This window comes from Embiotoca jacksoni, unplaced genomic scaffold (genome assembly GCF_022577435.1).
Source record: "Embiotoca jacksoni isolate LCO1_2020_lvr unplaced genomic scaffold, fEmbJac1.0.p SCAF_8, whole genome shotgun sequence".
Classification (NCBI taxonomy): Eukaryota; Metazoa; Chordata; class Actinopteri; family Embiotocidae; genus Embiotoca; species Embiotoca jacksoni.
Genome location: NW_027185436.1, coordinates 19,411,605 through 19,439,286, shown reverse-complemented (window position 1 = coordinate 19,439,286; position 27,682 = coordinate 19,411,605). Strand labels below are relative to the sequence as shown.

General features: G+C 43.5%; 1 protein-coding gene across 10 annotated transcripts; it reads right to left on the bottom strand.

The window, feature by feature from the left end:
* Positions 1 to 26,223, bottom strand: ep400 (E1A binding protein p400). 10 transcript variants are annotated; one of them, XM_069139074.1, is made up of 55 exons: positions 26,012 to 26,222; positions 25,296 to 25,339; positions 23,354 to 24,693; positions 23,146 to 23,253; positions 22,942 to 23,041; positions 22,580 to 22,687; positions 20,517 to 20,911; positions 20,110 to 20,409; positions 19,525 to 19,710; positions 19,256 to 19,396; positions 19,065 to 19,143; positions 18,871 to 18,908; positions 18,720 to 18,777; positions 18,554 to 18,643; positions 17,339 to 17,452; positions 17,055 to 17,245; positions 16,794 to 16,971; positions 16,552 to 16,688; positions 16,275 to 16,444; positions 15,837 to 16,011; positions 15,592 to 15,728; positions 15,069 to 15,255; positions 14,409 to 14,578; positions 14,087 to 14,274; positions 12,761 to 13,060; positions 11,509 to 11,682; positions 10,898 to 11,050; positions 10,609 to 10,679; positions 10,192 to 10,481; positions 9,753 to 9,955; positions 9,121 to 9,290; positions 8,010 to 8,206; positions 7,792 to 7,903; positions 7,325 to 7,633; positions 7,152 to 7,226; positions 6,866 to 7,003; positions 6,723 to 6,767; positions 6,362 to 6,515; positions 5,879 to 6,114; positions 5,590 to 5,763; positions 5,447 to 5,494; positions 5,197 to 5,333; positions 4,787 to 4,843; positions 4,613 to 4,691; positions 4,041 to 4,208; positions 3,899 to 3,944; positions 3,711 to 3,817; positions 3,336 to 3,528; positions 3,110 to 3,246; positions 2,704 to 2,940; positions 2,227 to 2,401; positions 1,843 to 2,000; positions 1,489 to 1,638; positions 1,312 to 1,389; positions 1 to 1,062 (listed from the first exon to the last, which is right to left on the bottom strand). In XM_069139074.1, the coding sequence occupies exons 3-55, from the start codon at positions 24,656 to 24,658 to the stop codon at positions 760 to 762; spliced, it is 9,429 nt and encodes a 3,142-aa protein (XP_068995175.1). In that variant the 5' UTR covers positions 24,659 to 24,693; positions 25,296 to 25,339; positions 26,012 to 26,222; the 3' UTR covers positions 1 to 759. The 10 variants fall into 10 exon arrangements, with proteins under 10 accessions (XP_068995175.1, XP_068995177.1, XP_068995174.1 ...); XM_069139076.1 differs by lacking the exon at positions 25,296 to 25,339 and having other exon boundaries at positions 1,489 to 1,635; positions 26,012 to 26,223; XM_069139073.1 differs by lacking the exon at positions 25,296 to 25,339.
* Positions 26,224 to 27,682: the final 1,459 nt, after the last annotated feature.

The following is a 27,682-nucleotide window of genomic DNA, read 5'->3' as shown; positions in this document are numbered from 1 at the left end:
TACTTAAAACGATTTAATGAAAGGAAAAGATGAATTTGTGTATAAAAACAAAACACTTTATTACAATTAGGCTGAAAAATCCAATGAAAACACAACTACTTTACAAGTACAAATGTTTTTTGTTGATATTTACAGTTTTTTTTTCCTTTGACATCAATAAAAAAAGACAATTTATGAGAAAACACAAAATACTAAAGTACATGTTTACAGTGTGTTTGCTGAAATAAAAAAAAACAAATGACTAAAGGAACGTGCATTTTTCTCCATTCAGTATCTATAGACAAAGAGAATCAGACATAAAAGGGACTAATTATGAATACACTTAGTCTAATGGAGAGCTCATTACCCATAATCCTCGGCCTCAGGTATCTGTTGAGTAATATAATGGTCATGTAGAAAGCATGACTGTTGTGTTTGTGGTATGATGGGTTGGGCAGTTGTTGTGGGGGGAGGGGGGGGGATTTAGAGTTGTAATTATAAGAAACATTCCACATCTCATGAGAAATTAAAAGTGAGAAAGTTATGGATCCCACCAGAATTACAGGCCGAGGCGTCACATTATTGATCTGCCAAAACATCTTAAGTGTGAGCACTGAAATGATGAGATTAGAAATGGTGTAAAGTAAAGGTCTGGCAGAGAATGCAGCAGGATGTCAGTCTGCACTCAGCTGCTGAAGGATCCATAAGAACGCACAACCTGGTCACTGTACACGTGTACTGCGGGACAACACTTGGTAAAGTTGAAGTATTGCGTGTCTCCTAGCTGCCGCCCCCGCTGGGCTTGGCAGGCGTTTTGGCCCGGATGCCCCCCTGGCGAGCTTGACCCTTGGTGGGCTGTTGGGCCTGAGCGGGCTGCTGCACCGGGGTCTCCGCAGCGGACTGCTGGGCGGGGCTGTGCGGAGGAGGCGTCTGGATCTGAGGGGAGGCGGCGGCCGTCACCACCTGCTGCTGGATGATCTTCTGCTGGACCACCTGGGCCGCGGCCGTCCCGGCAGAAATCATCTGCACCTGAGCGGGGGCCGACGTGGCGGCCTGGGTCAGAGTCACGGTCTGGGCCTGGATCTGAGGAGAAACGACGCAAACTAAATATTTACATCCTGTTCCGAGAGGCTCTGCGGGGTCCCCTGGTACTACCACATAAAACTAACAAAATCTCAAATCTTAAAAGTAAATGTTTGTGATAGTAGATTAGAAGCTGTAAAAATAGAAAAGAACTTTGGCCAAAAGCCCGCGGCGACGTGTATTCTGAAGGATGAGGATGCGAGGCCTATGAGGAGGTTAGTATGCAGAGCGGGTTCCTCAAACTCTTACCTGCTGGGGAGAAGAGACAATTTGTTGAATATTGGCCACGGTTGGTTGCTGCTGCACTATCTGTGGGAGTTTAGCCACCTGAAATGAGCAGGAAACGCATCGAGCACGTCAACACGCAAACGCGCCGTTCATCTGAAAATGTGCATTTTGCGATGGCGGCCGCCGCAGATGACGTACCTGGATTTGCTGGGCTCCGGTGGGCTTCTGGGCCTGAGTGATGGACGTGAAGAACTGGGTCTTGATTCCCGGTTGGAGTTGGCTGGCGGCAGCGTAGGTCACCTTCTGCTGGGCCTGCTGGGCCGGCTGCGCCGCCTGCACCGTCACCTGCTGCGTGCCGATCGAAGGGAAATAACAAGATCGCTCTGAAGACGAGTGGCTCCAACCTCCTAATTGACTCGGCGTCCCTCCTGAATCCATACTCATTCACACGCTTCTACTGTAACTACACGAGCATCGAAGAGAGCGCGGCGGCGGTAGATGTGCCGTTGTGGACGGAGGCCGATAACGGACTGCTGGATTGCTGTTGTTTACCTTCTGCTGCACGGCGGCCTGTCCTTGCTGCGGCTGTCCTGCTTTCTGCTGCGCCGCGGCTGCCGCCTGAACAGCCGCCGCCGCCTGCTGCTGTTTCTTCATCTGAATCAGCTGCTGGACCTGCATCTGGGGGAAGGGCGGCGTCAGCACCGGGCCGCCTGGCGAGACGGGACAGAGGAAAACACGGAGGAAGTTCGGGACATGAAAGAAAATTGCGATAATGACAACAATAGCACATTTCGGCTCAATAAAAGAACGTGTACATCGGCAACAAAAACACCTGTTAAGCTATGTAAGTGCTGTATCACGTATTAAACATATATTAAACAGGAAAAAGTATAAATTCATAACCACGGATTCATAACAACAAGACTTTGGTTGTACCTGTTTTCTGGGCCTGACCGATGGCCATGCTGATGCCCGCCACGGTGACGGGCAGTGTGGTGACGCCAGCGGATGAGACCACGGCTGGCACAGAAACTACGGGAGGCTTGGTGAGCGTCACCTGAGCTGTCTGTCCCGCCTGGGCCTGGATCTGGCCCTGCGTGGGCACTCGAGTCTGTGGAAGGAGAGACGGCATTAAAGCTGGTGAACCTCCGTCACCGATACGAGCGGAGGGAATGTACAGAGGACAATGTTGCTGTCGGACCGTGAAGTCTGGGCGGATGATAAAAGACGTGCCAGTTACTCGTTTCCTCAGACGTTATTACAACTTCTTGATTTCTTTTGGCGGATTGTCAGTGATGAAGTCTATTTTACTGTTTGAATCGTACGCTTTTCTCCGTTATTTCGACAACTTCTTCTGAGAGTTGCATATTCCGAATTCATGTGTACTGAAAGGATCTTTTTTCCTAATCTTACTAGTCTGGCCACTTGCAGGTTGGCCACGGTGGTGCCGGTCAGCACGGCTCCCGGTCTCGGTGCTGCCACGGCCGCCAGCTGCGGATTAGCCTGCGCTGCCTGTGCGGACTGCACCTGAGCGGCCTGCTGGGCTCCTGCAGCCGGTTGGCCCTGAGCCGCTGCGGCCGCCACCGCTGCGGCTACCTGCTGCTGCTGCTGCTGTAGCTGCAACTTATGCTTGTGCAGCTTTAACAACTCCTGCGAAACACACACATCACCGGGTCAAAATAAGTTAACTCTGTACATTTTTGTTTCCCCGACACAATCCAATTTATCCGACAGGGACGCGCGCAGAGGAACATTTCTCAAAAGTGACCCGCGCCGTTTCAGTTTGCGCAGCTCTGTTGTGAAGTTGCTGGTGGCGTACCTGGGGTTTGCCTACAGTTTTGATCTGAGGGGAAGTAGCCTGCTGCTGTTGTTGTTGGTGCTGCAGCTGCTGCTGTCGGAGAATCTGCAGCTGGGTGGAGGTGAGTTGCTTTCCTTGTGGCAGCTGCATTCCTGTGGCTGGAAGAAAGACGGCAGAAAGGTCAGAACGGTAAAACAGCGACGGTTGCTTGAGAAAATGGGAAGAAAAGCCGCGGTTAGTTCAGCACCTGGTGTGACCAGCGGGCGGGTCTGCGACTGCACTGGGCTCAGAGTGGTAGAGACGACCGCGGATGCCGTCACCGGGGTAACGGCTCTGACGCCCTGACCTGTAGCTAATGCGACCACTTCGGCGGGGGCGGCGGCAGCTGTGACGGCTCTCTGTTGCGAATGGGCCGCCTGGGCTCCAGCTGTACCTGCAGGCTGGATCAACAACAACAACAGCAACACGGTGAACAACGGCTCTAGTGCTTGTGCCGATCCTTCTGTCGACGGGGTTTTGCGCTTCATGCCGATCCGAAGGCTGTTTGCGTCACTGTAAATGAAGTCCTGCGAGTCAGTCGGTGGCCGAGTGAAGCCATCAGCGATAAGCGAACGTGACTCACAGAGAGGGTGCCCGGTATGACTGGAGATGCCAGGCGCTTGTTGGCCTGGAAGGTACTTGGAGAAACTCCAGCTACTGTGTTCACAATCACATTCCCCCCTACAGCGGCTGGAAGACAACAAAGAGACATGAATTAACTGCTGGAACACCACCGGCACTGTAATATGAACCATATGTGTGTCAGCATACCAGCCTGAATGGTTGTGCCCCCAGTGGCATTTTTAATGGCGCCAGCCTATAAAACATGAAACGTGTGTGTTTAAAGCTTTTACTGGGTAAAACGGTTGGCTCTGGATCTCACTGCAGGTTTTTGGTACGTCTTGACTCTCACCAGCACGGCTGCATTAGGCACAGCGGCGGCTCCGGCCACCGCGGCGGCCTGGGGGACCTGAGTCTGTCCAGCAGCGGAAGCCTGGGCCTGTCCGGGTGTCGTCTGGGCCTGAGGAGCTCCAGACTGCTGCTGGGCCAACTGCTGAGCCTTCTGCTGCTCCGCAAGGGCCTGTAAGCACGCATAAACACATATTGTACAGAAGTTTAAATGTCAGTAAAGATGAACAAAAAGGGGACGAAGACCAAGACCTTTGTGAAACTGATTTGTGTTGGTCTGGTTTTGAATTTTTCAATCTTACATTATTTTAATTTTTTTTTTACTTCATAAAGAAGCCTGCCCTGAATTTTTGGGGAGATCCTCCTCTTTTCTTGCAACTACTTCTACCTCAGGCTGACACAAGTACGGGGTTCGTCCTTCCAAGGGAAAACTACAACATTTGATTTCTCCGATTAGCTATGAAAGTAGTCACTCAAATGATCTCTTCATTTGTTGAAATAAAACTACTCCTGGTTTGACCTGAGACCTGGATATATATACAAATGTATAAGCAGCATAACACTGCTGACAATCACCTTTTTCTCTTTGGCAATCCTTTCAGCACGTTGAGATGCCACCTGAATGGGAGGTAGGGGCTTGTCGTAGCTGATCCCACTGAAGAAAAGGAAAACACGTCATATATATATTTTTTATTATTTCTAGATTTGTTTAGATATGAATGTTACAAAAACGTCAACATTAAAACTCACCTTTCTGCTAAGACCGAAGCGTGTTTGGGATTCTTCTGGAATGGATTCATGCCGAGCCTGTAAGAAGTAAAAATGAATACTTCGATGGAAATATTCTCTCTAAACTCGATTTCACTATTTTCTTAAGATAGAAAAATAACTGTGGGGTTTTGGGTTTCCAATAATCAGGCTTTGGCCTGTGTCACATGCCATAACACAACAATGATTCATGCACATTTTCAAGGTAAACCAAAGATTATAGCATGTTCAATAACTCAACTGTTGTTATTCAAAACAGGTTTTTTTTCGGGTGTCCGTTACACGTCTTTGAGAGCTTTTTTTTTTCAAATTTGGTAAATTTGCAGTTTTTAACATTAGCTCCTACACAAAACAAATACATTAATTGTAAACACATATTGGTCAGTGCTTACAGTGGTTTGATTGGTGGACTTCTCTTGCTGGCGATGATCTTCATGAGTTCGAAGCGGCTGTTGTAGAGCTGGATGTGGGTGGCATTGTCATCCTGTGTGTAGATCTGACAGGTCCTCAGAGGACGGCTGTTCTTTGACTGAATGTGTGCACAAAGTGACATAAAAACAAAAACAAAAACAAACGTGAGGCCAGGAATTCAAAAGGAAAAAATGTATTTATCAATTGCAAAGAGCAGGCAGGATGGGGTACCTTGTATATGCTCTTGGTTTTCTTCTTGGGGTTTGCCTCGTACACCAACTGAATAAAGTTAGAAAAAGTGGTTGAGATCAACTATCGCACAGCGACAGAGCTAGCAGCTTCACATCAAAGCAAGGTGAGCCCGTATTCGTTACCTTGCCCTCCTCTCTGGGAATGATGACATTCTCGTAGCGGTTGCGACACTGTTTGGGTGAGCGGTAGATGCGGCTGCAGGAGTTCACAACGTCGCTCACCAGATCCCAGTTAGGTGTGTGCGCAGGAGACACGATCGTCAGGTTTAGAGGTAGCTCCAGCAGCTGCTTTACAGCCTAACAGACACACGGCGGTGATAATTTGTTTCATTAAGTGGCGTGCAATTATTAATTTCCACCAACGCAGCGTAGAAAAAGAGATCATCCTGGAAGCCGGTAGTAAAGCCGATACCTGAAGCAGAGCCCAGTCCTCACTGATGAGCCACTCGGGGTTGTCCTGGCCGGCCTCCATGGCAGGTTTAACCAGCGAGGGCAGAGGCTTGGCAAACGGTGCCTGCTGCTTGAGGGAGAAGTTCTTCTTCTGGTCTTTGCCCTCCCGGCGAACTTTGAGCATGCTGGCCTTTTCGAAAAGGGAGCGGGGAGGAATGACCGTCTCCCCGTGGCCCTTCTTCTTCTTTCTGGCTGCTGCTGGAAAAATCCACTCGAGTGAGCACAGAAGTACCGATGCGATGATGCTTCGGCACGCATCTTATTATTATTCTCTTTGTGAACACTTTCCCTTAAAAGTCACAATTCCAACAATTTCTCATCTTAAAGCATCAATATTCTTCATACAGTAGATGCACACATATGTAAACATATCATCCCAGGCAGAGCAGAATTAAAACATTGTTATACAAATGGCAAACGAAGGCCTTAATGACAAATGTCTTACCGGAGGGGTCCATCTTGAGTCTCTTATGCTCCTTGCGGACGTAGATAGGAGGTAGCTTGGACTCTGGCATGGGTGTGGTGTCATACATCAGCATCATCACAGAATCAATGTAAATGTCGTTGTCATCCTGCGGTGGTGTCGGCGGAGTCCAAACCTGTGTTGGATAATCACAAGTCAGAACAAAGCTATGACGACAGCTACGTTGTTCCTCAGTACAAATAAATGTGTCTGTGTAAATATTTACAGATAAAAGTAGTTACCATAGTTACTGATTCTGTTCAAAAAACACTTCTCAAATATCTATGTACAGTATGTGTAATTCTGTTTTCCACCCACAATTACATCAGATCTGGAGTCTTACCGGCATAATTTCTGTGTGACCGTCCTCTGCATCAAAAACATACTCCTGTTGACGCACAGAGAAAAGGTCAGTGTCAAAGACAGCGCAGCGCTATCCACACACCGCTTCTGCTTTGATTAGCAGAGATCAAAATAACCACCCACCATGTTGTAGGCATCCTCTCTGGTGTAGGTGAAGAGATCTTCATCTCCCTCCATTATCTGCCGCTCCTCCTCCTCCTCCTCCTTCAGCTTCTGCAGCTGCTGCTGTTCCCAGCCTCTCTTAGAGCACTCCAAGCGCTCCTGAGGAATGTAAACGCAAAACACGTCAATGGACAAACAGTCCACTGAAATGCCGACATAGAAGGAGTGATTCCACATCAATCTGTAAACATACACCTCCATTCTATAAGAACAAAATCAAATCTTTGGCTTCGTTAGTTTGAGATACCTTGAGGGCAGTTTCATCGTCACTGACGTGGAGGTACTCCAGATAATGCAGGGCATATCTTTCAATAGGTGTAAGCTGTTTGTGGGATAGAGAAGTAAAATATAAAGTCAGCAGGAGAAAACTGCATTTTATTACATTATTTTATTTATTTACATGTAAAAAAGTAAAGCTACCTGTCCCATGACTGCATTCAGCTCCTCTATCTGAGCAGGCTCCTCTTTAGCTTGGCTCTCTGACTCCTGGTCACCCTCTGTTGATCCCTTGCCTGCTAACTCCTCCTCATCCTTCTGCTGCTGCTTTTGCTGCTGCTCTTCCTCCTCTGACTGGGCATCCAGGTTGATGCTGTGAAGAGCCTGGATGTAAGGTCTAGCTACTCTGGGAGAGATGGCTTCAGAGGCCGAGGGCTCCTGGTGAAGAACCACAAACTCCTCCACCTTCTCCCCAGAGCCCGCCTCCACTTCAAATAGATCCTGGATTGTCCGCTAGAAACACACAATATCAGCGAAGTTATTGAATGTCCGAGGTTAACAAAAACATATAATAATGGGTAACTCCAGATCAAAACACTTTCACAATTTGAATGATTGTAGTTTTAAAAGAGGTGTGTAGAAAAAGGATCTTCCAGGATCAGGGACCTTACCTGTGTGAGGAAAGCCAAGGTGTAGTCAGTGCCCTGAGCGGCCACCTCTCTTATGAGGTCCTTGGTGCCGTTCTTCAGAAGTTTCTCTTCAATGGAATTCCCGCTCTCCAACCTGACAATAACCAAAAGTCCTTCAGTATTACCGTTCAGGGGGTAAAGGTTAAATCTAGAGGTTTACAGAAATTAAAGAGGAGATTTCCCTGCATCAATAATATCACCTGTATATGTGTATGTCCTTGGAACGTCCTATTTTGTCACACCACTCCTGGGTGCGGGCGTCCATGCTGGGGTTGAGGTCCGTGTCGTAGAAGATGATGGTGTCTGCATCAAACACGGTGCCAACTGCAGAGCAGCAGCGGTTGGTCAGGATGCTGCAGAACACCTGTCTGTTCCTGTTAAACTTCTTCATATTCTCCTGCAGGTTCAAAACACAAAGCACTTGAACAGAGAGGAACAAAGGATGAGAAAAGAACTACAGATGGCACAGTTTTTCTTTCAAATGTCACTTAATTTAAGGATTTTCTGTGCTTATCTCAAGGGTTTGTAATACATTGTTCCTCATACATTAACAGTGTGCTATCATTACATGCAACAGACATTTCATCTTTTCTCCACCATCTATTTGCCGTTACCATTTAATTGCCTGCATCTCTTATCGATTTTACATTAACTACAGGTCCGATTAACTGACTGAGAAAGAGTAAGTGGGTTGGACAAAATAAAGACAGGAGCATTTGAATTTCATTTTAAGATAAGTATGCAGCAGAAAATACAAAATACTTTAAGCCATAAGCCCAGACTGTGATCTTAACTGTTTGCATCTCTTAAGGCCCTGGCAGGAAGGTGAGTGTACTTGTCCATGTTTGAAAACAGTGACAATGTTTGCAAAAGTTGAATCCCAACTGAAGACAAAATGAGCAAACTTAAAGATGACCGAGCCCATTTATACAGCTGGTTTGGTACTGAACTATGGAAAATGTTACTCATTTGTGAGTCTCTTATGGCGACTTTGCTCTTATGATTACTTAAAAACACCTAACCTGTGCCTTGTATACGCGCAGGTTAAGTTTATTAGGAACTTTGTTGGATCATAAGGGGGAATGGCAGTAAACCTCCATTCACTGTTGCTCTTAGCACATGTTTGTTATGGTCACACCTGGCTACTTCACTGTCTTACACCATAGTTACAACTCAAACTATATATATTATCATTTCAAGTGTCAGAAAAGTACATATTTGATGTAGGTAATACTGACTTAAGAGGCTCTAGAGGAAGTCTATTTTAAATGAGGCTGGTCAGATCCAGTTTAAATGTTGCTGTGATTTTACCTGTCGTTCATCTAAAGTCAAGCTTTCATCAATGCGCACATAGGTGAGCTGCCTGTAATCTAGGAAGGCCTCCAGGATGTCCAGCATCTTCAACATCTGAGTAAAGATGAGGACACGGCGACTCTCTGACCTCAGCTTCTGCAGCAGAATGGCGAGAGCTTCCAGTTTACCTGTGGAAAAGAAACATATTAAACATTATCATCCTTATTATTATATTCTTCAGCAAAGTTGACCTCAGCTGCAGTGAGGTTTATTTTAGATGTATGGTAACAGTAACTGTGCTTCACAACAGTCATTCTAGATTGAAGGAATATAACGTATGCAGATTAACAGGTGCAATTTTCTCTGCTGTTTTTATAATATTTACACTGACTGAGAATACGAGCGATGAGCATGGACAAAACACATTTACCCCTCTTTTATTGTTTTGTTTTTGTGTCTGAAGAAAGATGTACTAAGCAAATTGTGGGATGAGCCATTTACCCCGACGTAAGCAGCAGGATTACAGATGTTTTTTTTTCTTACATGCAATACAAAGTTAATGCTTAGTTTTACTTCATTCGTTTTGCAGTCTCAGCTTACTTCTGTTTGCTTTGGAAAAAAATATGCAAAAACAAAGATGCAATGCTAACCTGAGTCCATCTGCATTAACTGCAGGTCAGGACAGTAGAGGAGACGTCTGGAAGCTAAGTGGTGGATGTCTGCACTGTGGGGGGCGGAGACCTCCAGTAGCCGACGGTGATGGGACCTCTGCTCAAGGCTGTAGGGAACTGAAGGATTGGCTGCGTACAGTTGTGGAGGTGGAGCTACAGATGGAGGTACCACACATACCAGTCTGGAAGATAACAGCAACAGTCAACATTAAAGGGTAATATGCGAACATCAGTCATTATTTGGATTAAGAAATGGACCTAAATAGGGATAAAACCCCACTAAGGTAACATGTTTCCTTTCTTTTTCAAAGTGTTTGGTTTACCCGACCAAATTAGCTCCAACAACGTAGCTACCAAGTGACATAACCAGAGGGAATGGAGTGACACCAACATGAACAATTCAACTGAGCTCACATACCTCTGTAAGAGGCTGTTGGTTCTCTCCAGGTGGTTCTCCACAGACAGCAGAGAGGACTGCAGTGCAGAGGTCGTAGCCACGCAGGTTCTCTGGGCTCTGAGGCAGCTCTCTCTGCCCACCCACCTCCAGCCTCCAGCCGTCAGGGCGGTGTGACCAGGCTCTGAGCTCAAAGTGCACGCCTGCAGCAGGTCCGACCCGTACAGCACTCTGCGGCGACAGCGCTGCTCATTTGCTTCAAACAGGCGGCTCAAACGCTCCTTCAGCTGTTGACTCTTTTCCTCTGAGGACTCCTGAAGATTACAATGAGACATGGTACATATGATCACAATTATTCTTTCTGTAAAAGGCTCAGACTAAACATTATTAAATAACTTGAAACCTGACATTATAAATGTTGCTTGAAAGTAAAGTACTGACCTGAGAACCACTATGAGCTGCAGTAGTAAGCCTGGGAGGAGCTGATGTGGCATTTGTAGTCACCCCCAAAGCTTAAAATGAAATATACAGTTTCAATAAAATAATACATTTGATCAATTTACAAAGCCAGCTCTATTGCAAGCTTACTGTGGATAAAGTTGCATTTTGTGTCACACAAAAATGTCTTAACTTTCAGCCCTATAATGATAAACAATGTTTGCTGCATTATGTTACTAAAATAACTGACTGAGAGACAGAGGTAGTAATATATTCACTGTGAATGAGTCACCTTGCTGAGCTGTTGACAGGGTAGGATGAGGCGTGCCAGGTGTAGCTGAGGCATTAGAGGCAGGAGCAGCTTGAGGCATTGTTTGCATTACCATGGATCCCTGGGGCCTGATGATCTGCTGCCCCGGAGCTGAGACAATCTGCAGGATGTTGCCTAAATCCGTGAAAAATATTGAGCGGCCAATTAAGAGGTGACTTCTCAAAGCCTGACACAGGCTAGAAATGTGAAGAAAAAAAAAAAAAAACTTGTGCTATCAGAATTAAGATTTTTATGATAAGAATGTAAAAAGGACATTAAAACAAATAAATTACTGATAATAAACCATATTTACAGGATAACTTCAATAGAGAAAATCACAGAAGCTATCATTTAACTGTATAACTGTAGAGGAGGATGACATGCAACAAAGATCTCCTACAGCCAGACCCAGGATGTTGCAATTATGGTACGTGTGCAGAGAAAGTATCCAGAATTTTATAGGTCTACAAATTGTTAAAACCCGTCTGATCATTTTTCTTAAAAGTGCATTACATGGAAATGTCACAATAACACAAAGGAGAGAATTAAGAAAATGATGTTGAGATAAACTGTGAGGATGGGATGTACATTACCGAGTGTACCTTGAAGCTGCAAGGGCTGTCCAGTGGTGAGCTGGCGGAGCTGACTGGGGGACAAAGTGAACTTGTTGCCCTGAAACTGCAGCGTGACAGGAGTCTCTGGCTGGGAGATACGATTCTGACTGCCTGCTATGTTAGCCAGCTGGGCAATCTTCACCACATCTCCACCTTCAACGGAAAGGAACAGCAGACACTTGATTAAAATGTCCACTGGCATTTTTACAGTTACAAAACAATATACTCATAGTTAGTTGAAGGGTGGAAATAAAGAGCCAAGACATGCAGAACCAGGGTGGATTAATCAGTGTGACGAGCACAGCTCCTCTCCACAACAGAACCATAGCAGCTCCTACTTTTACAGACCCTGAAGGGAGGAGAAAATGGCTATAAGGGCAGTCCTCAGGTGAGACAGAGAGTTTGAAACATGTACATACAATAATCATGGCACTTATTTGCTTTTTCAAGGCAACAAACTGGTCCGCTCAAATTTCAGGTCCATGGTGAAATGTACCAGTGGTCACGCTGATGCTGATCAAGGACGTAAGTGAGAATACTTATAAATGTTATATCTCCCCCTCTGTCCCGTGCTGCGCTCTATTTGTGCACAACAGGAACAGTCTTGAAACTTTTTGAATTCCCCCCTAATAATCAGATCCTGTATGTTGTTACTGATAAGGTTGCTCTGTTCACATTTGAGGCAGAAAAGGATTTAATCATCTGTGGGATCATTTACACATGCACAGTGATGCTCAAGGTCATAACGATAGCAAAGGAAAAAACCAAACAACCAAAGCTTTGGGATTTCTTCCTGCAGCTGGGCTAGTGCAAGAGAAAAAAAGAATATTAGTAAACTGGGAGAAAAAAATTATTAAAAGGAAGAGGGAGGACATAATAATCAAGTTAAATAGTGTAGTGATGTGAGGCATAACATAAGTGGGTCATTCACAGTGTACATGCAGGTTTCAAGAAAGAAATTGGGGAATGCTGAGGCCGTGGAGATGCTGCTGATATGGCTACAAATTTGATGTTTTCCCACCATATAACCACTGATACGTGATATTACACCAGAATTGCTGCACCACCAGTGCTACAGACATTGCATGTACAAAGCTATTTCTCTGAAGGAGTAAAGACTGAATACATATCAGCAGTGCCTCAAGTAAAGGCCTCAGTGTAGAGCAGCCTGTGCCGTTGTGCCAGAGGTGGAGGGGAAATGCTGAGACAGAGGGGAAGGCAGGCCACTTACTAGGCAGCCGTGCCTGGGCCTGGGATGTAAGAACCAGCCTCTGGGACAATAAGCTGGGCTGGATGGCATGGCTGGGGGCTAGAGCGGGCCTGGGGACCTGTGTTAATCCAGGCTGGCTGATGGGAGCCATAGATCCTACAACTGTGCCAGCTAAGGTCTGGCCCATGGCCACAGGGGCAGCCCCCAACGCATGCATTCCAACCCCACTGTTCCCAGAGGAGGCTACAGTGGAGGCGGCAGTGTTGTTGCTGCTGCTGACAGGAGGGGTAGCCTGGGCTCTCTGAGAAGCTGTTCCAATCACTGTGAAGTACAAGGCAACGGGGTACGGGACTCCATGTTATGGGCAACTCAACATTTAGTCAAGTCAGAACAATCAAACAGTTTTCCCCATCAATTCACTCAGCAGTGGTGGGCCAACACAGCAAGCAGTATTAGGGTGGTTATTGATGTCACTGATACATTAATCACTGCAAACAAATAGAATGATGCAAGATATTGGAGGATGTAGCCTTATGTGTATTTGAACCAAACCATTTTGATTTGGGGAACACTTGGAAATTGTAGCTTCTACTGATAGCTTGCACGCAAGGTGTTTCGGGGACATCTGTACATTGTAACTACAGAAAATGATTTGGGTTTCATTATTCCCCTCAAACGTGCAAAAAAACTCAAAATGTATACGTAATGTGTAATTTTCTTTTTTGTTAAAATGGATTATATAATATGGGTACTGAAAAAAGTAGACCTCGGGAATCTGTATCGAAGTCAAGTACTGGTAATGGTATAAAAATGGTATAAAAATTTTTTGTAAACGATACCCAGCGATATACCTGACAATGAACAAAGCTGATGTGATGGTAAATGTGTATCTGTAAGACATCAGTTCGGTCAAACCCACCACTGCTGCATGGAAGTATACATTTTAACATATGAATGCTCTGAGCTTTTAAACCTGCAACCACATCTCTTTATAAAGTTGAAGGAGTAAGACCTGACCTTAGACAATTCAAACTAAAATGTGCTGTTAACAGTAATGATCACAATATATGACTATATGGACACAGTGTTAAGATTTTAAGCATGACACAATAGATCGGATTCATTCAAATTTAAAACAGCATCTCAATAACACAGTATAACACTCTATATGCACACGCCAAAAGATTAAAACTAGTATAAACACATTAGGTAAAAGCACCAACAAAACAATTATGGGAGTTGAAGTATGTTTTAAAAAGTTTGAGGTGTACACCATCTGGATACCTTTAGCCAATGCAAAAATAAAATAAAAAAAAATGTCCATCCATCCCCCTGAAGTGATCTTACCGTGAGAAGTGGCTGTAGTTGCTGCAGTGGTGACAGGGGACTTCCCCCTGGTCTGGACTGACTGGCTGGTGGTGGAAGGAGAGGAGCTTGCAGTTGCAGAGCTTGTTGGAGGACGCTGACCTGCTGCATTAGTGAAGGTGGCCAGGCGGCCCTCTGGCTTTGTGCCATACTGTACTGGCTGGAACAATCTAATCATGTAAAAAGGTCATACTGTGTCAGTGCCACAATATACATTTAAATTACATTTGAGAGGAATTGGAAAACTTCCAAGGATCTTCATATCAGTCAAGTTATACAGATATATATAAATTATATTGCTGACCTCATGGGTTTTACCGGACATGGCTTGGGTCTCTGTGGTGGATCTGGACCAGTGTAGATCTCCTCTATGAGCTGCTGGGTGATCTTTAGTTTGGGGACCGCCTCTTCAGTCTGATACCGAGTCAGTCTGTTCTCATTATTTATCAGGTCAAATATGGATAGATTTGCAATCTAGGAGGATAAATGTTACAAGAGTGACACATAAGTATGTTTCCCCCCCCCCCTAAAAATCACATTTTAACAACAACAACAAAAAGATTCAACACATGAACAATGTTCAACATAAACAAGGAGGAATAATATAATAATACAAGACAAAACACAAAAACGACAACATAATAAAGAATATAAAACATTAGAAGAGACCCCAGTGTGTTCAACCAGCAATAAATCGACCAATCACAATGCCAATCGGAAGTTGCCGGAGCCCAAAATGATGTCTTCTTTTATCTGTGCAATGATACTCATAAACAAAGGTATCTATTTTGTAATGTCATTAAACCAAGAAAGACATTTTAGCACCCAAATACTGTGACAAATTACAATTATTTATTCATCAACATGTTCATGGACTAATTTATTGTTAATCGTCTGACTGACTCATCCTGCTCACATTAATATTCAGAGCGTTTGCCAGGGCTACTAAAGCACAAGTGTTTACCTTGCTTGAGTCACTTTGAAGAGCTCCCAGCACCTGTGACGGCACGTTGTATTGCAGAGAGGAACAGAAATAAGAGCTGCTGGTCTCTCTGGGTGCCACCAGCTCAGGGTGGTTACACACTCGCTGTAACTGCATCAAGACCTGAAGCACGCTGACAAAATGACCCGTCTTCAGCGCCTCCTGAGATCTGCAGAACAACCAGAGGATATGATTATTAAAGAAAGTAAAAAAAAATAAAATAAAGAAACACCTTGACTTTTGATTCTGTATATTTAATCATTTTTCAAAATAGAAAAGACAATAAAGGCCTTTCCAGCTAAAACTTATACCTATGAGAAAAAAGGTGAATGTCATGTGGCCACAAAACATATTGAAATTCAGATTAAAGCAGTGTCCAGAGTCTTATTTCCATATTTCCAAAAGTTTCCTGATTTAAAATACATTTTGGAGATGAAACCTTATTCATCCTCATTCATTACTTTGAAATCCTGTTCCAACTATCCATGTGGGTGAATAATCTCACCCTGGTTGAGTGAGGATATCCTCATAAAGACTCTTCTGTCTGCTGGAGAGACGGCACTTCAGGATGTGCTCGTACTTCTTGGGCAGCTGTTTCTCCACGTCCCTTTTGGAGCGCCTCAGGATGAATGGTTGGATCATCTACGGTTAAGAGTACAACAGGATTTCATATCTAATGTGCATTTAAGGACTACAAATGAATCAAACGTGTGACTCAGTTTAATGGAAAGAAGAATTGGATATACCCACCCTGTGCAGGCGGATGACCAGTTTGTGGCAGTAGTCCTGGTTCTGGTCTGTGCCTGCCTTCACGGGGAAGTCAGAGAAGGGCCTGGTGATTCCTGGTAGAAGGAAGTGGATCATGGTCCACAGCTCCTTCAGAGTGTTCTGTAGAGGAGTGTTGATGAGGAGAACCCTCTGCTCACTGGAAGATGCACAGAAACATCTCCGTTAGTGCACTGAGCCGTGTCACAAACACCCCGATGAATATTAGCTGATTTTATAAAGACAGATAAAAATCCCTAGTCACTCCCTAACGGCTCTTAGCATAGTGCTCATCATAACACAATGTTAACTATGATCCACATTACAGATTACAAATTAATTAACAAGCTGATAAGACAGGAATTAATATCCAAATTATTATGTTTTACTATAATATTTATCCACAATTATCACACCGCTCACCTTCTCAGAGCAAAGACTGTTTTCCAGTGTTTCTCCGTCATGTTTTTTAAGAGTTGCACCTCATCCAGGACCAAATGCCTCCACCTTCTCTTCAGAAAATAGCTCTGGTCTTTCATCAGCAGCTTGTAGGATGTCACACACACATGGAAGCTGTTGGCCTCCCCCCACCACTGTAGATCAATGATCAGAAGACATGTTATTAAACTTACAGCTGCTAATTGGACAAAATGCCTTTTATATTGACTTGTAAAAGGGTGTTTAAATACTACAAAATTACCAATCTTTTAGATCTGCGCTCCTTCCTGTTGCCAAGGTACAGGAGGATCTTCAGGCCCGGACACCAACGCTTGAACTCCACCTCCCAATTTAGCAATTTGCACGTCCTTACTACAATAAGATGGGGTCCCCAGACGCCTGTGGACAAAAGCAGACCATGTCTTTATGATATTCATTTTTTTAAATAAGAGAAATAAGTTCACTCAAAAAAAAAAAATAATGTACGGTTGAACTGGGACATACCTTCCTGCCCAGCTAAGTGGGCCATGTAAGCCACTGTCTGTACAGTCTTGCCAAGGCCCGTCTCATCGGCTAAGATGCCATTGAGGTGTTTCTTGTAAAGGTTTACGAGCCAGTCCACACCAATTTGCTGATACTCTCGCAGCGAGCCATGTAACAGAAAAGGAGCTGGACTGCGGGTCTAGTAAAATAAGAGATCCGTTAAAACATGATCAAATGCATCTTTTCTGTTTCCATGTTTGTGAGTTTCTGTATGTGTCTTACTGATGAGGTGGTTCTGAAGGTGCCCTTTGGCAGGATGAGCTCTGTGGCTGCTGCCACTTCAGCGATGTCTCTGCCAGGCTTGCCATCAGAGTCAGAGGAAGTGGCTTTGTCAGCACCACGATACTGGTCCACACTAAGCAGGGAGTCAATCAACACTGCCTCAGGTGGACTGCTAGCAGGACACTCCATTTCTAGAAAATAAAGAGTATAAACGATTTTAGAGTCATATCATACACAACCATTAGCTGAAAAAATATTAGGTCATTTTTCGATTACAAAGGTACCTTCAATCTCTTCCATTTCATCCTCGTCACCATGAGGACTCGGCTGAGGCCACTGAAAGCCATCAGCGTAGGCGCCAGCATACTGTTTCATCAAAGCATCCAGAGGCCTCTCAGCTAGAAGACCAATACAAAAACATTTAGGTGAGCAATACGCAAACAAAGACAATTAATTCTGTTCAACAAAATTATCAAAGCAGCAAAATGTGAAAAAAATATATACTGCAAAACATTATTACAGTATAAATACCTAATGTATTTGATTACTATTATGACCAACAACCGCATGTAGGGATATACACTACTCTTAGTTGTATCTAGTGTCATTACTGGCTGTGCACCAGTGAAATGTCAGGTTTTGAATAAAAATGTATTCCAGTAATAGCAATGGATCATTTGGAGCACCTCAACCTCCACAAATTTATGTTGGTACTCGTAGCCTTGGAACTTTCAATTGCTTGAATGACGACCTATCTCTAAGCCACTTTATATATAAATACATATTTTCAAATATCACACAGGAGCTATTGGATAGTTATATCATTCAGTGTCACCACCCACAGTCCAATCCGTCCTTGCTTTACACATTTAAGGACCATCATGTGGTCAAATCAAAACAAATAACACCAGCCAAAAGAATCAACAAATAATCTGATTCTAGTATAATTTCCAAGAAATTGTTAAAATCTAGCTTTTCATTCAGGTCATGTGTCCACAGTATACTTAATTCATGGATCCAAAATGCTTTAAAACAAATAGATCTAAACAACTGTTGACAACAATCTCTCCTGTGTCTTATGTCTGACATCGTGGAGCTCAGAGAACACAATCCACTAATAACAATAGTGTTTTTTTTTACTCCCAGATGTCTGAAAATGTATTGCGCTGGAAAAGTCAGAATATGAAGGAAAGAACAGCAGGGAAGACAAAGGCAGCAATGAGTGACTCCCGCCTGTGATGAAGGCGCACACTTAAATTATTGGGCTTTAATTCAGCATTATTCCTATCTGAATAAAGTTGTTTGTGCTTAATTTATTTATGATTTATTTGGGACCGCAAGCAGTCCTCCTCCTTCAGTTAAAGTAGCTGTTACACAACTAGATACCAGCAAAATCCTGATTTACTTGAATTATGTAGCGCACAAGAGAATGTCAAAGAAATACATTTCTCCTTCTTAATCATGCCTCTGCACATGCTTCGACAAAGGGATTAGAGTACCATCTTTGGCGAGGTCAACCAGCTCTGCTTTGTGGTCTGCATCGGCCTCCATGCCCTCCTGCTCCTCTATTGTGCTCTCTTCATCTGTGACTGAAAGAAAAGACAAGTCTTTAAACATCCAAGTCATTTGTTTCTGTTATATGAACCCTGATTGTTTGACACATACCATCTTCATCAACCAAAGACAAATTTGATTTCCTTTTTTTAGCTGAAGTGGCCACCTCCTATAAAGTAAAAAAAAAAAAATTATACGTATATCCAAGATGCAATACGTGCTTTTGCATTGCTAGTTATTAGTATGTCTGTGCAACACTTACCTCTTTCTCTGCTTTCTCTCCTGATGACTGACCAGATACTGTAAAGCAAGTAAAGTCATTTCAAAATACTGGAAAAAAAATAAAAATCGGCACAGTTCAATTCTGAACCAGATCCAAAGGATACGGAAAGTACAAGATCATTATACACGGCAAACAAATTGTTCTATTTTCAATAGTTGTTAAATGACACACACCTTTGGCCGAGGCTTTTTGTAAGCTCAGTGCTTTGAGCCGCTTCGTATAAATTTCAAACTGCAGTTTAATTTCCACGACCTGGCAAAAAAAGTATCTCATTTAGACTCGTAAAAACACTGTTGTTCATAAATCATAATGTTTTCATGACTTGGATAGATCAATAAATGAAAAAGCAAACAAATAAACATACCTGCTCAATGTTTGACCAGAAGAATTCCACCTCTCGGGCAATTGTGCTGGCAATGTGACGAAGATGAATCTCTCTTTCTTTGTTTGACCTCTCTTCACTTTTCTTCTGCTCTTGATGGTGACGGGCACATGTACGAACGAGCTGTAGCGGAGACACGAGACAGTTTGGCTTTCAACAAGACATCAGTTTCTGCACCGGCTCCTCATTTTGTTGTGCTAGTTTGTAATTTCATATTTCTCTCTCTCAGAATGATCACGTGTCTGTCATACCTTCTTAGCAGCCGCCTCCTTCCATCTCCTCTCTTGGGCAAAGTCAGCTGCCATCCACTGCATCTCCTCCAGGAGGTAGTCCCAGTGGGACTTTGGACGTGAGGCTTCCACAAGCTTGGGGAGCCTACTGGCTGACCACTGGCCCTCCTTCCTTAGCTCAGAAATGCGTTGGTGCACTTGACTCTCCTAGGAAACAGACAGAGCATGTCAAATCAAGATAAAAATCGAGAATAGCTTTCTTTTCTGTTGAACCACAAAAATTAAAAGCTTACTCAGGACAATGCATAAAAGGGGAGAATACATAGAGAATAAAAAGCAATAAACATAATTAAGAACTGTTAATAACTTTATGCTTATTGTTCATATGAAGCAGATGTCATTATAAGTAACTATGAGGAAATAAGTAAACTCTTTGCTTTCATTGAGAAAAAACAGCAAAAAAAATAAAATAAAGGGCAGACAGTACAGAAGATTTAAGGACAACAAATATGTGTATTGATGCCATTTAAAGGCACTGAATTTATTTACTCAATCTAATCATTTGCTGACATCTGTATGTAAACTAAGCATGCTTAAGGAACTCACCAGTTTGGCCTGCTCGACTTGCTTATCTTGAGAACCCTCCTGTGAGGACTGCATGGTCGCACTTTGACCAAAACCACCCATTTTGACTGCAGATACGCCATTAGTTCCAGTCAGTTTGGACTGAGTGCTTGGGTTGATGTTAGAGCCAACAGGACGGAGAGGACATGCAGTATGGGGGGTTGGAACGGAGTTGAGAGCAGAGATGGGAGCAGGAGACACGGATGTGATTGATATTGAGTTGGTCATAATTCTCTGAACCGGCTGGTTTGGCTCTGTACCAGGACGAGCAAGAGCCACCGTCTATGAAGAAAGGACAAAGAAATATTCTTAATAAGAGATCTACAGTATCACCATCTAGTCACTAACAAGCACAAAAACTGTATGTTTATGGTTTCACAGAGACTGACCGCTTGTCCTGGCTGCAGGATGGCCTGGGACTGTTGCTGCTGGGGCTGCAACTGGAGATGAAGACCCGGCTGCATCTGCTGCTGTAGCTGTGCCTGGAGTTGTGTGTGGGGGTTCACTGTGGCCAGGATAGGCCCTCCTGCCTGCACTTTGACCTGTGCCTGGTGCTGACCACCAGACTGAGCTGTATTGTCCACTAACTGAACCTGCTGAGAGAGTGTCATAGGCAGGCCTGCCATAGGGAGGGCACCTTGTGGCAACCTGCTGGGCAGCTGGGGAGGAGGGGTGTGCAGGCTGGCTGCATTCTGTACTGGGGGTCCTTTGGATGGGTCGTATTGTTGCTGGTTCTGCTTCTGCCCTGCAATCTGGACCGCTTGAGGAGTAGGCGGCATCCCGCCTGTATACACAGTAACCAAAATATAGGACAAAGAGGTGGCACAGAAAGCAATACAGAGAAAAATGGTAAAACATCAAGTTTTTTTTATCTCGTCATCTAAAGTGAAGTGCTTAAAAATGTCTTTTGTGGTCTTTCTAAAATAAAAAGGTTTTAAATGCAAGTAAGTGTTTGGTAGCGTCCCTTAATATTCATTTGAGAGACCCTGTTAAAGAAGTTATATATTTTAAATTTAATAAGATAATAAATTGCACTTTTAAATGTTAAATGACAATTTGAGCTTCAGCTATTAGAGCTCCTCAGAACCTTCCCGTAATGAATGAAATAATGTACTCTAGTCATCACCAGTAGGATACTACTTCCTGATGATCAGAGCAGAAACTAATGAAACTCATACAGCAAAATGATTACAGAAGAAATGAAATCAATATGAGAATCTACATGTCTCTCAAATAAAACACTACTTTGATTAATGCAAAACCAAAACATTGCATTTCAAACGTTGAGAGAATGTGGTTAAAAACATCAAAAAGTATACATGCAATAAGAGAGGCTTTAGAGAGAAAATAGAAATGTTACGAAGGAAAATGAAAAGAAGAACTTCTGAAAGTAAAGAGACAGGGAGAATAAAGGGGAAATAAAACTACAGAGCGGACACTCACAAAAACACCATATGTTTCGCATGCATGAAGCGATGGCATTCTAGCGGTAACCAAGGCATCTGGATGCCTCACAGCGGCAAAGCACAGAAGTGAGCAAAAGGACACACATGGGGTCTTGCAGACAGCAGGCCTGAGCGGAGCTGTGCACACTAAAGCAGCACCTGCCTTACCTCCCTGTACGTCACACCACCTTTTCTAGACGCCATCAACACCTGGCCCTGACACACCCACACCACCACAATCGCAAAAACCTGTGCCGTGAACACAACTCCTCCAAATGATTCCTCTCCTACTTAGACTGAGGGAAAGAAGCCAAGTCAGAACATAATGTCATGAGATAACATGGACGAAAACCAACTAAATGTGGACATGAGATTAAATAAAGACATTCTTGAAGACTGATGGGTGATGATTTGGAATCCTTGTTGGTGGTGCAAGGGCGAACAATCGAAGAGGGAAAGACTTGAAGGAATGACAATGTGAAACCAAAAGGACGGATGACGTGGATTCGTAAAATGGGAAAGCAAGCAATACCCATTGGAAAGTGAATTCATCCCCACAGGGTTCCCACTTTCAGTGATCCACCTCCAAATTAGATGAAATTCCATCCGCACGGGAAGGTCAGTCCAAATAAAGACGACTAACAGGAACAAACTTCAGAAAAGAAGAGATGGATGACGACGTGTGACCAATAGTCAAAACAGAAAAAGAAAATCATAAGACATGGCATCTTTCCATTGAGTGGCTAATCTTCTTCAGACTTGGATTGTCTTCTTCCCCATTTATCCTGACAGACAGAGCTGGTGCTGGTACAGCTAAGCCTGAATTTCCTGTGGACTGCTGAGAAATCCAGCAGATGGATGAAGCTCTGTTTGTTGATGCTGCTTGGAGTTTGTTTGTAGAAGATGAATGTTGTGATTCACTTTTGTAAATCTCCTTAGTCTGAGGAGGGGCATAGGTCCAGCAGCATCGAACAGAACAAAGAACGGCCTGGTAGTAGCACTCCTACCTTGCGCAGTTGGCATAAGCTGCTGGAGTGGAACGCCAGGTGATCCTAAAGGATGCTGGAAAATGAGGCCATGGCGACCAACGTCAATCCGGGACCTCTTAGCCTGATCTGGGATTTAAAACACACAATACCCTCATAACGCAAAACAAAAGCACTCGGCACAGAGCAATGACCTTCTGAAGACCTTACAGGTCACCTCTCCTTCCTCGGTTTAAGACTTCAACACAGAGCGCTAGTAGAGGATGCCAAATATCTATAAGCAGAAGCAATTAGAGGGAGAAAAGAAAACAAACAGAAAACAAAGCAAACAGGGAGGAACAAAGCAACATAAGAGAGACAGGAGTCTACGATCCTTGCCCTACCTGCTTGCACCATAGCCTGTTGCCTCTTAAAGGCATCCATGTCTCCAGGGTTTGTAATGTTGCCTGATGCAGCCCCTGGGTGTCCCTGCAGAAACAACCTCTAAATCAATTAGTGAGATATTTCCTGCCGCAAAAGAATTTGAGCATGAAACTACAGATAATTTCTGTGTAATATATGCTTAAAACAAGTGTTGCCTCTATCACCTGAAACTGCTGCTGGGTAGAGAAAGCTGCGGAAACATTGGGAGGAAGCTGCGTTGCTATGGCAACTGGTGTCACTGCTTGGCCATCCTTTCCAGTAACAACCTTTACCTGAAAGAGACACAGTATTCAATGATTAAAATGAACATACTGTTCTCCAATTGTAAAATCACTATTTGATCTCACACCAAGAGCCAAGCCAGTGTAATACCTCATCATTAATGACCTCAGACTGTTCTTCTTCTTCCTCCTCATCTTCAAGGTCCAAGTCATTCTGTCTCAAATAAGTATACAAGGGAACACAAGGCTTCTTCTTAAAAGCAAGGTAGTCCATCATGTTCCCTTGGAGGTGCTGCAGAAAGAAGAGTTCAATCAAATATTCTTTGAACACTTCTTTCAGACTCTCCATCTTCTTGGTGTGGTGCTCCAAGCACTGTTTTCTCAGCTGGGCAATCTCTGGAGTAGAAGGAGCAATTTCCTCTAACTTCTTGGCAACCTGCTTCTTCATAGTGCCCACAGTCATGCTGGTGGGTGCATGGGGATGGTTGGGGATCCCTTGAAGTGGACTGGTGAGGGATGGACTAGAAGGTGGAATGGAGGAGGGGATAGTGAATGATGCTGTGGTTCCTACTCCAGCAACACCACCTTGTGTCGTCTTCTCAAATATCATGGGGCGCGCAAGCTGTCCTTGAATGATACTGCTTATTTGTGGAGGTAGGTTGGACGTGGTGATGTGACCAGGGCTGCCCAGAGTGGGAAGAGTGGTACCAGGACTTTGAGGCCCGAGGTGGTGGATGGTGCCTCCAGTCTGTGAAAGAGGCTGAGAGAGCCTACGTTCCCTCACAGAGCCTGGTACCCCTGGAGAGGTCAGCTGTACCTGGCCAGATGTTGCTGGGGCAATCTGAAGTCCTGTCCCCTCCTGGTAAACAAAGTGGCCACTACCCGATGGACTGCCCAAACTGATTTGCCGCACTAACATACCAGCTTCAACAAATCGTGTTGGACTCTGTCCGCACATGCTCAACGCTGTTGCAGGAGCTCCTGCCCTCGTCACACCTTGCAGAGGGACTGGGCTATGCTGGGTGGGACTTTGGGGTTGGATGGGCTGGGGCACAGGTGAGGTGACCTGGATGTAGGAGGATGGCGCATGCTCAAACCTCCACTGAGGCGTAGCATGCTGAAATCCAGGGGATGCTGGGTTCTGGATGGGAAGTGGGGTTAGCGTGATCTGCTGGTTAGCAGTCACCATCTGTCCCACATTTTGTAATGTGATGTTCATGTTCTGGCCAGTGACCGGGCTCCGACTCATGATTATCTGATAATTGGGCGACTGGGGAGCTGAAGGGCTGGCAGCAGAGGAAAAAGTCGTCACAGGTGATTGAGGGTGGTTAACTGTAGCTTGCTGGTGTGGCGCTGCCATGGTCGGCTGCTGCTGCTCCTCCGCTTCTGATCCACTGGCAGACTTGGATCTCTGGAGCTGTCGTTGCATATTCTGCGATCCACTTCCATGGTGCATTGCGTGACACTGTGGCTATGTCTAAACACAAATATCTGTAAAGAGGGCACAGTAAAGTCCAAATATGAGAGACTTTTAACGACTGAATGTGACATAACAATCATCAGAGCTTCATCTGGTTGGGTCATCCACATATTGAATTCTCTCTGTGTATTTGGTTTTGACTATCTGCAGTGTTTCAACTTAAGCAGCTGCTTCATAGATGGATCTTTTTGGCAATATTGAATTTTCACATATCGTTTTTTTTTTTACATTAGTGTGATTACTGTTTGTAAATAATGACTATCTTGTTCCTAGAATTGTTAGTTTAGGTCTGGACGAATGGACAAAAATAAAATATCATGATATTTTTGACCAAATCCTCGATGTCAATATTGCAACAATATTGAACGGATAACTACAGGTGTTATATTTACATGAGCATTAACTGAAAACAACCCCCGTCGTGATAACGTACAAACACCTTGGTATAAAACGATATATAAATTGCGATGGCGAATGTTAATCTGGTATACGCAACAATTATAAATCCATACAAGCACAAAGGTCCAAATCCATTTACATTAAACCATTTTAAAATACCAAATACATGATAGGTTGCAAATTGCACATGTCAAAAAATATAATTACTACTTACAAAGATGGTAATGAAAAAAAAAGACTTGTTACCTTGTTATTTACCTAAGGCAAAAAAAACAACAACAACCCTTTCAGCTATTTAGTAAGAGGTTTTTAACTACTTATCTTTACTGTAATACACCAGTAAAAACACCCCAAATAATCATATATTTACACGTAGATCTACATATTATCCCGTAGAGAGAGTTTACCACTGAATCGAGATGCATTTTCAAACAAAAGGTGAAACACTTTTAACGCTGCTGAACATCCCACCGTGGTGCTTTCAAATTACAGCGGAGGAAAACGTCGCAAAATTTGAGTTCACACGGAAAATAACGGCGGGCGTCTTCATTTACAAGCCGACGTTATGTGCGGCAATAATTTTCCTTGGGGGGGGGGGGTAATCGGACTTTATTTGACATCGCAAGTTACGACGTTTTTAACGTCCCGGGGCGTAAACGTTGGGAATGACGCTAGCTTTTGTAGCATCGAGTATAAGCAGATAGCGGGGTCGGGACGTTAAGATACGTACGCTCGTATCGAAAGCCGTATATTAAAGCTGCAAACATTTACGACGACGCTCGATAAGTTTAATTTCAGCTGTTACGACGAACCTCGCTGCAAGACGCGTGCCAGCAGCCCCCCCTTGGTAGTCGTTAGCTTGTTTTCGCTAGCAGGCCTTGGCTTGTCAATGAATAAATACATTTAATCGCTGAAACGGAGTTTACTTACAGGGAATGGGGATTTTTTGTTTTTGTTTTTTTTTGTAGTAATCTCATAAATCCTAAGTCATATTTACAATTACGTTAACATTCTGCAACAAGAGCTAATTCCGCGAAAAATAAAATATTGATATTGCTAGCTGCTGCTCAATGTTTTGGAGCTAGGATAATTTCATTCAGCAACATGGCGTCCGCGGCAACCTTCTGTGTGACCCGGATGTCGTTCTGACTCCAGGAAGCCGTCAACAAAGATGACGTAAGCTAAAATGGGTTCGTCATTACACTACTGTGCCGTCGAGTCTTGTATCCTTGGCTCTGGTCTTCACCCATAGACTATTTTTTTTTTCCCCCTCGTGTTTTCGTTTCCCTGTGGCCTGGACTTTGTTGTACCATTTTTATTTTTTTTTTAATTTTTTTTTTTTTTAAGTTTGTAAAGCCTTGAGCTGTGCGTTTGGGTCCTTCCTCCTGCTCAATTGTGACACATTTATTTTCCATATTCTGAAAGTGAGCCTGCAGACAGCTCCTCAGTCATAAACGAACTACAAAGAGAAACTGCAGACACTCGTTTTGTCTTTGGTAACCGACACAGTATACAACAATACCAGAAAAAAAAAAAAGGCCTTTTTTTTTTTTTTTTTCTTTCCCCCACAGCTGGACTAATCTATTGAGCACAGCAAGAAAAAGATCCATTCATTTCAGAACACATGGGCTCATCTTTTGTAGGATTGAAATAAATAATCACTTTATTTCAAGTGCTCTTCTCTTTGATGACACGCTGAAGTTTACAGAAAGACTCCCTGCACAACCTAGTGTCAACAAAGCAGACATACAAACGACAACCGGACTGAAACCTGACATTTCTTAAAATGCTTTAATGTTCATAGGTGTTGACATTTTTTATTTATTGTGTTTTTCACTTGTTAACTGTGATTTCAGGGGCAGATTAAGTGTCCATTAAGGCTTGAAAAGTGGAGCTCTGTTGACTGCTTTGAAAAATGGCCACTGATAGTGAAGTATGCACATTATTGTTTGATGGTGGGCTAAAACAGGCAGAAACTGGTTCTACTTTTATAATATGTATGTGTTCTTCTCATTCTTTCCTCTTTCTACTTTTTTTTATTGTTCATGTCTGTGTTATAGGGGCAGTATCTGCCTCTTTCTGTCAGTAATCTTGAAGTAACACATGCATGATTTGGGAATACATAAATTAAATTTAATAATGATTTTGTATTGTTTACAACATATTTTCTGAAGTTTCTTGCGATTATTGAAGCCGGTACAGAGCTGACGGGAAGTGAGAGAGAAAGAGACACAACACAGGTAAATCTATTACGTCCATATAATTCCATTCAAATAAATAGCTACACTTACTACATATTAAATTCAAATAAATTCAGATGAATAACTACTGTAAATTACACTTATTTCATAAATTGTAACACTATTCAAATGAATAACAACACTCACTACACATTCAATTTAAATAAATTTGGATCAATAACTACTGTGCAATAGTTTTTGATCAATTCAACACAAATATATGTGAAATCTTATTAACTCTACTTTTAACAGCTATTCAAAATGTTCAGTTCAATAAGCTCACCTACATCCATTACTACGACAAACGAGCTAACACTACACATCCTCTTCATCGCTGTCGTGCTGTAATATATAAAATAGT